The sequence below is a fragment of the Watersipora subatra genome, chromosome 1, assembly GCF_963576615.1.
Source record: "Watersipora subatra chromosome 1, tzWatSuba1.1, whole genome shotgun sequence".
Lineage (NCBI taxonomy): Eukaryota > Metazoa > Bryozoa > Gymnolaemata > Cheilostomatida > Watersiporidae > Watersipora > Watersipora subatra.
Window position 1 is genome coordinate 2,909,792 of NC_088708.1, and position 14,500 is coordinate 2,924,291.

Below are 14,500 nucleotides of genomic sequence, written 5' to 3' on the forward strand. Positions count from 1 at the left end.
ACAGGAAAAGAAACAAATAGCAAGGTATAAAATTATATTGGTCATTTTTGGCTCACCTGGATAGAAAGTCATCTACAGACATCGAATGAGGGAGAAATCCTTTGGCTACAAATTAAGGACAGATTGTAATATACCGCAGGCAGTGAGCACACACATATCGTCTCACAGTTATGTCCATCAGAAACGAGGAATTCAAATAGACAAACCTCAGCAACAATCGGAAGAACGCTATCATCAAAAGACAATGAAATAAAACAGAACTAAATCATAAAAACATACCCTTATTTTCTTTAAAAGCGATCTGCCCACAGCAAAAGAACATCTACAACAAAAAAGAAAACTTTTTTAAACATGAAAGAAAACAATGTGATAACAAAAATTACAAAATGGGCAGTTCATCAGTTTACCAGTTGTCAACATGAACATGTCTGACAGGGATAACTATTCATCATGTGAACTCGAAAGATTTCGCAAAACTGAAGGGATTTGAAGCCAACCTAAACGTAACATTAAAATTCTATAAATTGTCACCTTATAAGATAATAATGCAATCAACTGCGTTACTAACTATAGTGCCAACAAGCTAAAAGAAAACTGGATCATGCATCTTAATGCTAATGGTATTTAAAAGCAACAATGCTGGCAGCTGTACAAAATTGTGACCAACATTGGCTTTGTCCGAAAGGGATGATACAAACTTCCAGAACCACATTGGGGTTGCTGTACAACAGAGTTGCTGTTACAAGTCAACCAGGGTTGAGTTATGACATACTTGACAGGCTTTGTGACCAAATTGTACTGTACCTGAACACTCCAACCTCTTTGACCTTTACAACGTTGAAGGTTTTCAGTTGATGAAGCTAATACTTCAATTGATCTACAATTCCATAAAAACAGTTTACTAGTGCTGTAAGGTTACAAAATAAAAAATACTATGGTATCATACAAAACTTGATAAAATACATAGCACAGACAAACCTTTGAACTAAACGACATGTCACATAATCAAAACCTAATGAAACTAACTAAAACAAACCATAGCAAACCTAATTTAGGTAAATATAAACAGAGGCTATTATAACTTACGATTATCCCATGTAGAAATCCGTACAGCTCAGCTGACAGAAATATCAACCATTCACAACAAATATATTTGCTATTATCCATCTGTCAATCATTCCTACCATGCAGTTGCAAAACAGCCTACTATATTAACTAAACAGAACATGGGGGTTACTCCAGCCAACACTATTTTATTTCTTCAAAACAGCTTTACAGGTTAGAACCACAAACAGTTGGTCTAGAGCAGAACGTAAGAGGTCCTTCATTTAATCGAACAAGGAAAAGCCCATATCCTCATCCTCGGACTCAGATTCCTCTTGCGCTGCAGGGGCAGGAGCCTCTGCTTCAGCTGCAGGAGTGGCAGCTGAAGCAGCAGCAACAAACTTGCTCGGATCAGCTAAATACTCCTTCAGAGTTTTGGCCTCTTCAAACTCTATGTCAGTGACAGCAGCAATGGCGAGAAGTCTCTTGAAACCGTTAATAATGGAGTGAGGTGCAGATGCAACTGTTGGGTAGTTCATGCTGAGTGACAAGGAAGCCACCCTTGCAACGCCCTAGAACAAAAAGGAAGACAGTTAAAACAATAATTACCATGACATGTTTGTAAGGAAATTTCCACTACCGCAAGTAATAAATAAAGCATGAATTGCCCTGGAAACGCTACGAAGCTAAAGCTTACCTTCATGAAAGCTTCTCTCAGTTGCTCATCAGTAATGTCAAGAATAGCAGGGTCAAGAACAGTTCCATCGTCATAAATCTTTTCAATGACCAGACCATATGTAAAGGGGGAGATTCCCAGCATATTGAGGAGTGTGGCTTCAGATGCACCTACCTTTTCATTGGCCTTGATCAGCTCAACATCAGACTACAAAAAATGTCGATCTTTCAAAATTAATCTTACATTGACATGACAAGCTATTTTACATTATAGAAGCTGATGGCTAAGCTTTATATTCTTTGGCAAAATTACTCATGCTAGTGGTATTTTTGGTTGCGGCTTGATATCTACCAAGTTATCTCAAAAATTTGTTTATTTCCAAACAATAATACCTAACAAAAGGTTAATGTGTTAACACCTTTGGGTACAACAAGAATAACCATTGAATTTGTAAATACACTCACAAGAATTTCAATATTTCCTCGAGAAATTTTGGTTGGAATTTGAAGAGCCTGAAAGAAAGAGGTCTTTTCAGGACCAAGAGGCGTGACCTGCTTAGGCACAGTGCACGACACTGGAGCAAGTGCTCCAGCTCGCGCAGCGGCAGGAACTTTGTTTGCAAGGATCTTATCACGAATTTCCGTTAGCTCCTTGTCCGTAAAGACAAAACCAACATTTTGTCTGATCAAGGGTAAGAGTTTTTCCAAAGAAGGATTGTTTTCAAGATGTCCCCGAATAGCCTTTCGCATCATTGTATTCTTACCAAGCAGCAAAGTAGCATCACCTGAACAGGAATAACTTTAAATGTCAAGATTGAATAAAAACAATGCACACAATATTGGACAAATCAGGATAAGTCGAGTAAATTACAAATTTAATATATAGACAACTGTGAGTCCATCATAGGGCAACAATCTTGCCAACAAAGATATGTAAGAACCATCTTTATACTGCTCTTAACCTTGGTGCTAGAGAGCATGGCAACAAGTTAAATAAATTATTAGTAACCATTCCCAAGAAACCATTGGCAGTATGTCTTTTCTTTAAAGTATGATGCCATTAAAAAATAGCCAAATGTTTTAGTTCTTGTGTGTAAGTTTTGATGTATTTTTCTGACTTATAACTGCAGACAATTTCTGATCAATATTGCTACATCAAAAATCATAGACAATGGATCATTTCTAAACGAGTCTAAAAGAGAAGCTTCGGTGAAGATGCAGTTGAATGATTCTTAAGAGAAGTGTTTGCTAGCCGGATGACTTTGTTGTTTTAACATTGTTACTCATCTTGTAAATATGACCTGTCAGTTATTTTCATCATACCGAGCAAGTTGGGAATTTTGGTAACACCAGTATGCAGCCCATTTCAAACAGATTTCTGCTCCGGGTAACTAGATTAACGGCAATTACGGCTTGTACGTCAGCAGTCTCGTGTACAAGATTATAGGGCAGTTTAGTATTTGATCCGTCAGATTATCTTGAGCGCAAAACATGCATAAATTATGATTTTCATATGCATTCCTGAATTACTTCAGGACTTTAGTGGCAACGATACCCTTTTCACTGTTATCAGTCCATATGATCGCTGTAATTAGCAAACGGGTCTTATGGACATTAGCATGTTAAATGCCTTGGTAGAAGCAAAAGGTTGAAATTATAATAAATTTGCAAAGGTTTAAACAGCATTACACATGTAGTACAAACAGATAAGAAATAGGAGAGAGAATTGTGGCAGCATATTGAGAGCAGATGTGTGTAGAAAAATTGATTTATCTGCTGCTAACAATTGCACAAGTGCTTACTTATAAGCAATAAATTAAAAATATTGACGGAGGGTTTAGGTAATCTTTCAACTGCATTAAATAAGGACCTAATTCATATGTCGAACCTCGACATATGAAGGTTAATCTGTCTCAGCATTTTCTCTTCTTTGCCGAAACTGGTATGTTACATTATATTTTTACAAGGTGAAATTATACTTGACTTAATTTATTGCAAGTCCAACAAAATGACAACAAATCATACAACTACCAGACATCAAACTACTGATAGCGTGTCCTGTAACTAAAATACATTACAAACCTCTCAGCTCTGCTCGGATGTTTTGCATTTGCTTAGATCCAACATTATCGACATTCACAATGAAGATCCTTGAATATTCATCCATTAATGATGTGAGTTTCATGAAATAGTTAGATTTCCATGTAGTCTTGTCTTCCTTGACCATCTTGAATGTGGTGCAGGGATCGTGTCAAACGGTTTAAAGACAAGCTAAAAGATAAACAGCCCAAACTTCATTATTAATACTAAAAATATGTACGGCAATAATGAAACGTCAGCATGTTGAAAGTTTTATTCGTATAAATCGAAGTATCATTATGTTGTCACACAGTTATAGCGGTTAAACATTACCAGCATTACTAGAATTGAGGACTCTAATATAACTCGAACATAGGAATTTATGTTTCGTACGCCAGGATCGGTATAAACTCACATTCACGAGTTTAACAGCCGAAGAAATGTAATGAAACACCAGATATCAATTTAACATTAGCACAAAATGCCAGTAACAACTCATTTAAGCTCAGGTTAAATGCAAAACAAATACGTAGCAACTAAGGATGAGGAAAAATTATTGAATTTGTGTATTACAATGTATTAATGTGTCACATCTAATACACGACGGTTGAAGTTTACAATGAAATAATCGTCTACATTTTAATTAAGTTTGTGTGTAATTAAGTCTTCATCGGGATAACTAAAACTACCAACTTTTGCGAACAGAACAAAAACATTTCATTTATCAAAAATATTAAAACCTATTAATAAGATACAACGTCAACTTAATACGTTAACAGAACAAATATGTCGACGGTACCGTTGAAAATCCAAGCTCTCGCAGATAAAACGTGTTCAACTCACCAAAATGGTCGGCCGGAAAAGGCAGAAAAAGTTCGCAATCGAACCGCTTGCTGATCATCTTCAACAATTCTTCTTATAGCACCACTTACCTATTTATAAGATTGTAATAAACACGTCAATGGTGCTAAAGGGAGCGCCTTTCTCACGTAGCTTCAGATCTGAGTACTGTTTACAATAACTTTTAAAAGAGTTTTGAAATCCACATCTAAATTTTCCATAAAAGTAACAACCTTCAAATCGGAGCATAACAACGGCATAACCAGAAATCTTAGGACAATGGAAAGCCATAGCAAATGCCCCAGGGTTCCTATTCGACTTACTACGATTATAGCTCGGTTGATCTAGCGCAAATAAATCGAACACACAGCTATCAGCGATGCCGGACAAGTCTGGAAATTATACTTATTTCGACTCGCCTGATGGTACTGATCCCCATAAAAAAGCTTGGTACATATCTAAATGGCTTGCAAAGTTAGGTAAGATTTAAAATGTTCAGAGCCTTAGTTGTGGGTGCACACCGGCAAACTAAAAGCTCAATACTTTGCATGGAACGTTTTGTACAGATACTATTAGTCGGTCCAAAACGCTTGAGTTTATTTTTAGGTGTCCTATTACATGTAGAAATGTTCATGAGTTAATATAATTTTCTGTAGATGAATTGTCTACAGTTATCAGTTGCTTACAGCATTTGTCAAAGCTATGCACAATTACCCAACGGTATGGTGTATTTTTATGGGTATGCTTTTATCGACATACGGCAGTTCTTACAGCCGAAGCAGATTTTGGAATGAAATAACTCTCTATGTCGCACTAAATCGTTAAGAAAAAGGAGTTACACCTATTATATGTCGCTGTCTATCATTACAGGCAATGTTGTATAATTGTTGCATTACCTCAAAGTTTTTAGCGATTCGATTTCAATTCAGGGTAGGCAAAAATATTTCACTGATATATATCATGATATTTTTGATATTTATGATACTTTTGAAACAAATGATATTTTTGAAAAAAAATTGAAGCTAGGTTGAACTTGTATGATGTTTACATTGTGATCGATGTATTTTATAGGTTGTATGGGAACAGTCAGCAATGTTTAATACCAAAAACTTTATTTATTGTAAGCCTAGTATAATAGTAATATTTATAAATATGAAAATGTTTGTCAAACATTGGGTTGGAAATCATGACATGAATGCAAAGTGCAAAAAAATAGTTCAAATAGTAAATACACACTATGATAGTCCATGCATGTTCTAATGTCCTACTTTTGTCTAGTTTAGGTATATGTAAACAAACACCAGCTTGCCAGCCTTCACCACACCGAGACAATTTCTTAACTTGCTGTGAACCAGTCCACATGATGAAAACGCACACTCAACACTAGCAGTCAAAGTTATATCATCATATTTATAGATTTTATACTGAACCAGAATCCTTTGAAGCTCTTCATTGAAAGATTTTTACAGAAAATGATGAGATGTGTTACTCTGTCATCTCAGTGAGTCAGTATAATGTGCTTACAATTCTGTTTTTGGGTGTCAGGTTGTTCAATTCAAAATCATGGATTATGAAGTTCAAAGGGTTTTCAACAGGCTGGTCTTCCAATAAGGCAATAAAGTATAACAGTTCAACATGAAATGAGATAATCAGGTTAGGGAGATAGTACTGGGATGAAGGAATACAATTTAGATCTGAAAAACTCTTCTCAACTCAAACACTAAATAATTGGTCTAGCCAATGTCACCGCCTTGGTCTGGCTGTCTTTGTTTGTCTGTGTTAGACACGCCTAATAGGCCCCTATGCAAGTGTTTGATGATTTTAGGTGTTATTTAGCATTTCTAGACTGTTAGCAATAGTTGTAAGGTGAAAACGGCATAATAAAATAGTTATTTTTCAAAAAATATCAAGCTTTTTGACCCAAAAATATCATATCTAGCGGCGATATATATCGATGATATATATCAAGCGATATATATATCAAACCAACCCTGTTTCAATTAGTTTATTAGCAAACTTGAGTGTTATAAAAAACTGAACATCTCATTTGTAGTTGCACTAGAAATTTTATATATAAATACCAGATTTTTCAAATTTGTTTTATATACATTTATATGCAGTATTTTGTAGCAGCAAAGAAAATGTGTAATAGACAGGAATGAAATGCAATCTCTTAAAGGCTAGACCTAGAACTTTATCTTAAAGATGAAGAACCTATTGTTCTTTAAAGTTTGTAAAATTCTTATAGCAGACCTTTAAAAAGTCTCTGTTGCTACTTAGCGCAATTCTGATCATGTTATTGTGTAGGCAAAAGGTTGCTATTCATCACAAATCAAACTTCTTACCGCCAATTGCATTTTGAGCCAATTGCATATTGAGATCAGCATTGATTAGGCAGCCTATCTACATAATGAATTCAATAGGGCAACCATATATCATCATATATTCTAATAAAGCAAACATATATTCTAATAAAGCAACCATATATTCTAATAAAGCAACCATATATTCTAATAAAGCAACCATATATTATCTCGTATTCTAATAAAACAACCATATATCATCATATATTCTAATAAAGTAACCATATATTATCATATATTCTAATAAAACAACCATATATCATCATATATTCTAATAAACAACCATATATCATCTCATATTCTAATAAGACAACCATATATCATCATATATTCTAATAAAACAACCATATATCATCTCATATTCTAATAAAACGACCATATATCATCATATATTCTAATAAAGCAACCATATATTATCATATATTCTAATAAAGCAATCATATATCATCATATATTCTAATAAAGCAACCATATATTATCATATATTCTAATAAAGCAATCATATATCATCATATATTCTAATAAAGCAACCATATATCATCATATATTCTAATAAAACGACCATATATCATCATATATTCTAATAAAGCAACCATATATCATCATATATTCTAATAAAGCAACCATATATTATCACATAGTCTAATAAAGCAACCATATTCATCATATATTCTAATAAAGCAACCATATATTATCACATAGTCTAATAAAGCAACCATATATCATCATATATTTTAATAAAGCAACCATATATCATCATATATTCTAATAAAGCAACCATATATCATCATATATTCTAATAAAGCAACCATATATTATCACATAGTCTAATAAAGCAACCATATTCATCATATATTCTAATAAAGCAACCATATTCATCATATATTCTAATAAAGCTATGGCTCTACATTTCAGATTCATTATTGTTATATTATTGTTATTTTAGCACTGTTCACGGGTACTACTGATGCGTATATAGTGTCTGCTGCCAGAACACCGCTCGGAGTCGCTATTGTTTATGGAAAACACTTTTCCTTAGCCGGTTTGTTATCTTATGGCACTCCAATGATGTCTCAATTATTGATCTCTATTCTTCAACTTCCTCCTAACGATAAGTTTGTTGTGTGTGTCATGAAGATATATTGGTGATTTATTTAGGAACCTGCAACTTTTGTGTGCTAATTTATTAATCAAGTAAAGTTATAGTGGAGATGATGTAAAGTGTTGTGGAGATGATGGTCTAATATCTAAAGTACTATTATTCTTTGAGTCACTGGTGAGAAGTTGTCCTATCTTCGACACCATTAAGTTTTGTTTAGAGTGGGTAATGTTCACCTAAAGTTGATGTATGTTTTACTGTTCCTAAGTATGCTAATAGTTTGAAACATAAAATTTGTTCATAAATCTCTAGTACAGGCAATCAGCATGTTGAGTAATATTTTCTCTGTTCTAATGGAGAGTATATGGGTCATGATCACAGAAACCTTGGTTAAGTCGGGATTGTAAGATTTGAAGTTATCTACATTAGCAGAAGGAGTGAATTCTCAGTTATTTTGCAAAAAAATATTTCATTTTAGCTTAATTACAGCAGATTTTATGGTCAATAAACTGAATGCACGTTTACCATTAGTGCGAAAACATAAATCTGAGAAAACTGGTGTTAAAGTTTGAGAAACGAAAACCAATGCACAATTTTGTTTACATTTCAAAACGTCATAGTAACCATTAGCTAAAAGTAGTGATATTTATTTAGATTTCTGTATTTATATCCAAAAAAATATGCTGAATTTAAAAATCTAAACATATTTTTGGTTGGTTGTCATAGAAATAGCTGTATATTTATAAGAAAATGTATTTCTTAATTTTGCAGCTATTAAAAACGGCTTGGCAGTACCGCGATATGGGGCACAGCCAATCATCAACGAAATCTTTAGAAAAATAACAACAGTAATATATTGCACACCATCGGTCACTATATACTTTGATCTTGGAAATTCGAATAATTATTCTTATAATTAAATCTGATAATAATCTTATAAAATCGAATAAGTATTCAATAATTAAATATTGTAATAATCTTGTAAGAATCATTAGGAAAATATCATCGTAATTTTCTTTACTTTCACCACTTTTGACATCAGTTGGAATACCAAAGTACTCATTATAAGTGTCCAAAATGTCAGAGTTATCTTTAAAATCGGCAAAAAGGAAACGATTATATTTATCGGACACCATTTTTCAGAACTTCCTGTTTAGCATAGCAACGGCTTTGAGGGGGTTTTTCCGAGGGTTAAAGACTTCTATTGGCTAAACTGACTTCAGATTCAGAAAGATCACTCTTTGATTGGTCCAGATAGTGTTACAAAAATCGTTACCGATATTATAAATTCAGTTGGTGCAACTTCAAAGTCGGATAACTCAACTTCGTCATTTGTGACTTAACCATGGTTTCTGTGACCACACACATATAGTCTGTTGTGGTCAGGATTACTGGTGCGTGAACACAAGAATAGGAGAAATGATGAGAATGCTATTATAGTAGCTATCGTAGTAGAAAGCCTCTTATAGTAACTAATAAGTTAGTATGTTTCCAAAGAGTATAGCAAGAGCAGGTGTTATGAATGTCCAAGAAAATTGGTATTGGATAAGATCAAATATTTATCAAGCAATATTAGCTTATAATACAGCATGTACTTACTGTAGTTTCACTAATGTAAGGCTTCTGGATGTCATCGAGCATAGCGTAGGCAACACCTAATGTGTTCAATCATTACCAGTTCATACATGTATGCATCAACTATTTACTCTTTTGCATACTCTCTATGTACACTTTTTTATGTATAACACAGTTGCCACTGGGCTCGCCTTCGTCAGCACTACCTACATCAGCACTGAACTCAGAGGAAAGGATGATGCGACAAACCACGCTTTGGGTGGAATAGCCGGCAGCGCTGTACTTGGAGCAGCTGGTTTGTATATACAGTCATACTTCGACTTACGAGCTTAATGCGTTCCGAGACTGAGCTCGTATGTCAATTTACTCGCATGTTGGTGCAGTTTATTTATATATAGAACAATTAAATATATATTAATTGGTTTCTATACTCTAAAAAATGCAAATAAAACACTCAAAACAAGATATTGTAACAGAAAAAACATGTTGGTTATTGTGCTAACTTACCACATGCTTTCAAAAAGCAACAAATAAAAAAACAATGCAAGGAAATGTGATTAATTAAAATGTAAAATTAAATACATACCCTAGGACACTTATGTATTCGCGGCATCTAACTTTCGCGTTTTCGCGGTGTCATCCTCTCGCGAAAGTTTCATGTGCGAAACTAAACTATCATAACAAACGAGCGAAAAAGCGAAACTAAATAGCTTTGTTCATTGATACTGTATAATTGAATTTTATAACGACATTTATTTTAACGTTTTTAACGACCACTATAGCATCGTTAAAATATAAACCAACAAAATAATTTGACTGTCAAAATTTATTACGTTATTATTTTGAAAATTATTTAGGATTATTTTTCCATTAGGAATGATTTATAATGATAGAAATTTGATGTCAATGCACACGCATTAGTAGCGTTATCGTCTGCTGGGGACATCAATCAATGCAGTGAGCACTGTGTGTTGAAAAAAAATAAGACACATGCACTGACACTCACAGTACTACACAAGCAGCATGGCTCTGGAAAGGTTTGGATTCACCACTGACACCTCTTCAATAACTTGTAATTTTTTGAGATTTGTTTTGTTTTAAGTGATGTGACTGACGAGACGTTTTTAAATTAAAATAGGCAAAACATGACCGCAGTTAATACGCTCAGAAAAAAACATCTTTTCCTTTTGAGCGTTTTAACAAAGATCAATTTTGCGGATTTTATTTCAAGTTCATTCGGATGCTTTTACGCTTTCGATGGGACACGGCCAAGCGGGTGATTGATAAAACTTAATCTTTTGCAAACCTTTATAAAAGTCGTTAACAAAAATATTTTGCCTCTGATGATGATAATAATGATGCCTAAGAACTGCTAGAAGTTGATGTTTGTCTCTATGGCTTGGAATGAAGTGACATTCTACAGCGATAAAAACCGCATCCATGGCCGTTGGGCAAATAACTTTTCGAATAAAGGATGTTGAGGTCGAGTTATCTGAAGGAATTTATCGTTGCGTTGGAACTGACCAAACAAATCCGTTTGAGTTGACCTTGTGTTTGAGATGAAATGTTACATTTTATCTGAGGGCGAGTTTTTTCGAGTTGGACTGTACTTACCGTAAAAAATTCCCAAAAAGTTGGGGCGGCTCAGCTGGCCAGCTGCCCCAGTGAAAACTGGCCTGTTGATAGTTCAAGAAACAAATGGCAGCAAGCGATCAAATTGCATTATCGACCTTGCCCACACCATTCTACCTGCGGTTCACAATTACAAACTAGTCGCAAATTGAAATTTTTTTTATCGGTGAACCGAACCTTAGGAATATAATTATGTTTGTTCCACTGCATTTATTTTCACATCACTATATTTTCGCACTCATCAGAGCTGCGAAATTAAGTTGCTTCGAAATTTTACTCTGTGAGCTACTCACGAAACTAAATACTAGCGAAATATAAGTGTCCTAGGGTACAGTAGCAGCTAACGCTAGCATTTGCCAGGGAGGGAGATATAAGTGTTATTCTTCATTACAACAGTTGAATTTGATAAATTTGGATTTTATCAAAGTCTTAAAAAAACAAACCTAAAAGCAAACTTTCATTTTTTGTAATTAAAATTTCTTCGGCGTTCATAGTTGGAAGTTTCTCGCTGGTTGGCTAATTTTTCCTTTGTTTCGCTTTCACGACTAGCCGGCCGTTTTAAGATAAACCTATCTAAGGACATTTGCCTTTGTCGCCCTTTCAACGTGTTGCGATTAGGACGAACACTGGTGTCGTCATAAAGGGTTAATGCACGACCACTAGCCAACTTGTCCGAAAGTCTATTTTTATAATTTTTATAGATAGCACCGGCCTTTTCACATAGGCTTTTTTGCCTTTTAACCACCGGCCTTTTCTTCACCTTTATTGAAACATCGTTTCAGTTACGCTGTCACCGGCCAATTGTTTATCTTTTATCCAATGCCTGAGCAGTCTCTCCATCAGCGGTCGTGAAGATCGCTGCGTCGTTTAGAAACTATGGTTAGTCCTTTTGCAAACTAAATGCCCTGAATATAACCCTTCGGTTTGATAATTGTAGATGTATTTCTGTCATATTGCTGAGCTAGATCAATCACGCATACACATTTTGCATATTTTACAATAATTTTCCGTTTAATATCAATTGTTATCACTTGCTTTTTCTTTGCATTATCTTTCATTTTACTGGCAAACTTTCGGTCTACGCACCATACTTTTAATTCACATAATTCTGCACTGAAAATTGCGCACAGAAAAAACGGTACAAAAGTATAACCTGAGTAGTTGAAAAATACAGAGTGATGCTGTTCTCATAAAACACATCCGGCGTACTTTGCAACTGACTCACGTGCTCGTATCTCGAACATTGCTCGTATGTTAGTGCTACAACATGCTTAAAAGCTGGCTCGTATCTCAAGTTTCTCGTACGTTGGAGCACTCGTAAGTTGAAGTATTACTGTAATCGACATAAATTTATTTTACGATAATGATGCATTTAGGATACATTTGGGACAATAACGTCTACCAAGGCCAATATTGTAGGACATCAATGTCTATTAAAGAACAATGAGTCAGCGCATTACTGCCTCTACAGATGGAGCGTGCATGCCAATATCCTCTTCACCTTGTTTCTATACAAATTTTTATTTTAATAACCCACTGGTTGTACATTGGCCAATTGGGTTGTGTTCAGCTATATGTTAATCATACCTTTTCATTACTATTAGTTGTATAGTAGAAGTTATTGCAGTGGCAGGCTTATCACTTCCTGTTATGTTACAAAACTCACCGTGTGTGGACTTAGCTAACAGAGTTTACCAATGAGACACGAGGGATGCAAATACACTTTGAATGAATAAAGAAAAACTTTGAAAAAGATATTGGTTTTCCAATATCTTGCCAAGGCTTGGAACAGTAATAATCTAAGGCACTATGAAACAGCAAAACATTTGTCTCTGGAGACATCGCAGACCGATGGGTGTCGCAGACCTATCATGCTATGCATTTTAGTAATACCAAAAGAAATGGCATGATCTGTTTGTCATAGGTGCTTGTCCTCACTTTTCATATATGGTCTTACCATATCACTAGTCACCTATTAAACCTAAGTCCCATCTTGGTATGCTTCTGTACTAAGCACTTCCCATATGATTTTCTTGTAATTCAAACACCTGCTTCTTACAATTACTTTGTCACTATAATACATGATATTGTTTCTAGCATCAAGCCCAACAGCATTTTTCTCATTGGCTGGTGTAAGTGCTTTTCTGCTCTACGCCAACAAGGAGGCAAATATGGAAGGCAGAGACCTTTGGCATTTGGAAAATGATTTAAAAAAGGCCAGGCGTCAATCGCCACTTTCCTTTACACTCTTTGAATTTGGAAAAAGGGACGTCACATTAAGGCAAATGTACGAGGAGAAGAACGAAGAATACTACAGGCAGTTGAAAACTAAGCAAGCATCAGAGGTGTAGCTAGTTGGGTTTAATGAATGTTCTCACCTGTTGGCAAGACTTCTTCACTGGATGACAATTTGTTTTCAACTGCATGTTCTTTTTCATGCAGATCTTTTTGATGTTATATTAATGCTGTGTGTGGTAGGTAATTTTTGAAAATAAAAAATAATTTGGTGGTTGACCACTCCGGAAGTATTTTTGTGTGGCTGTGATGGATGGCAACGAGATGGATATTGACGCAAATACATTACCAAAAGAGTGCCTGTTAGGCTTGCAATAACCAAATTTCTGAGGTTTTTGATGACTTACTTTCAAAAGCACGCTACCAGCTGCTAATTATCTATCACTGTGCCTAAACAAGTAAGAACTGCAACCATTTTGAGCATATTTTACTTCCCAAATAATTCGATGCGTAGTGGTTGGTACAAACACGGTTTTAAAATTAGAATCTTGTCAGAAAATAGGTTTACCAAAACTTTTTTCTGACCGTATGCTAAAGGGATTTCAGGTAGACGTAACAGTGAAATACCTGATTCCAAGACCTACTCTGAGAATAACATGCTATCATCTGTATAGAAAGATCAGGATTCAATTTACATGTATATGCATATTGCTGTGAGCCATATTTTCTTTTGGGCGTGACACTTGTGTGCACTGTATAGTTGTTCTTAGTGTTATTGAACATACAACAGTGAATATATTGCTGCAAGATCTCAGGGAATAGTGGCATTGCTGCACAATCACACAAATAGCAGGATTGCTACATCACTACAGAAATAGAAGTACTGCTACATAACTACAAGAACAGAGCTACTGCCATGTAACTATGGAAGTAGGGGTAGTGCTATGTGACTATGAAA

At 34.9% G+C, this 14,500-nt stretch overlaps 2 protein-coding genes and 1 non-coding gene across 3 annotated transcripts; 1 reads left to right on the forward strand and 2 right to left on the reverse strand.

Moving 5' to 3' along the window:
- Positions 1 to 391: 391 nt before the first annotated feature.
- On the reverse strand, positions 392 to 460 carry LOC137386125 (small nucleolar RNA R38). Its single transcript, XR_010977823.1, has one exon. It is a non-coding gene; the product is annotated as a small nucleolar RNA R38 (small nucleolar RNA).
- A 773-nt stretch (positions 461 to 1,233) lies between these two features.
- LOC137386289 (large ribosomal subunit protein uL10-like) lies at positions 1,234 to 4,757 on the reverse strand. Its single transcript, XM_068072831.1, has 5 exons — positions 4,642 to 4,757; positions 3,802 to 3,990; positions 2,185 to 2,504; positions 1,742 to 1,927; positions 1,234 to 1,616 (listed from the first exon to the last, which is right to left on the reverse strand). The coding sequence occupies exons 2-5, from the start codon at positions 3,944 to 3,946 to the stop codon at positions 1,329 to 1,331; spliced, it is 939 nt and encodes a 312-aa protein (XP_067928932.1). The 5' UTR covers positions 3,947 to 3,990; positions 4,642 to 4,757; the 3' UTR covers positions 1,234 to 1,328.
- A 136-nt stretch (positions 4,758 to 4,893) lies between these two features.
- LOC137386447 (NADH dehydrogenase [ubiquinone] 1 alpha subcomplex subunit 11-like) lies at positions 4,894 to 13,821 on the forward strand. The gene is made up of 4 exons (XM_068072841.1): positions 4,894 to 5,117; positions 7,948 to 8,043; positions 9,851 to 9,970; positions 13,405 to 13,821. Exons 1-4 carry the CDS (start codon positions 5,018 to 5,020, stop codon positions 13,656 to 13,658), a joined length of 570 nt encoding a protein of 189 aa, XP_067928942.1. The 5' UTR covers positions 4,894 to 5,017; the 3' UTR covers positions 13,659 to 13,821.
- The last annotated feature ends 679 nt before the right edge of the window (positions 13,822 to 14,500 follow it).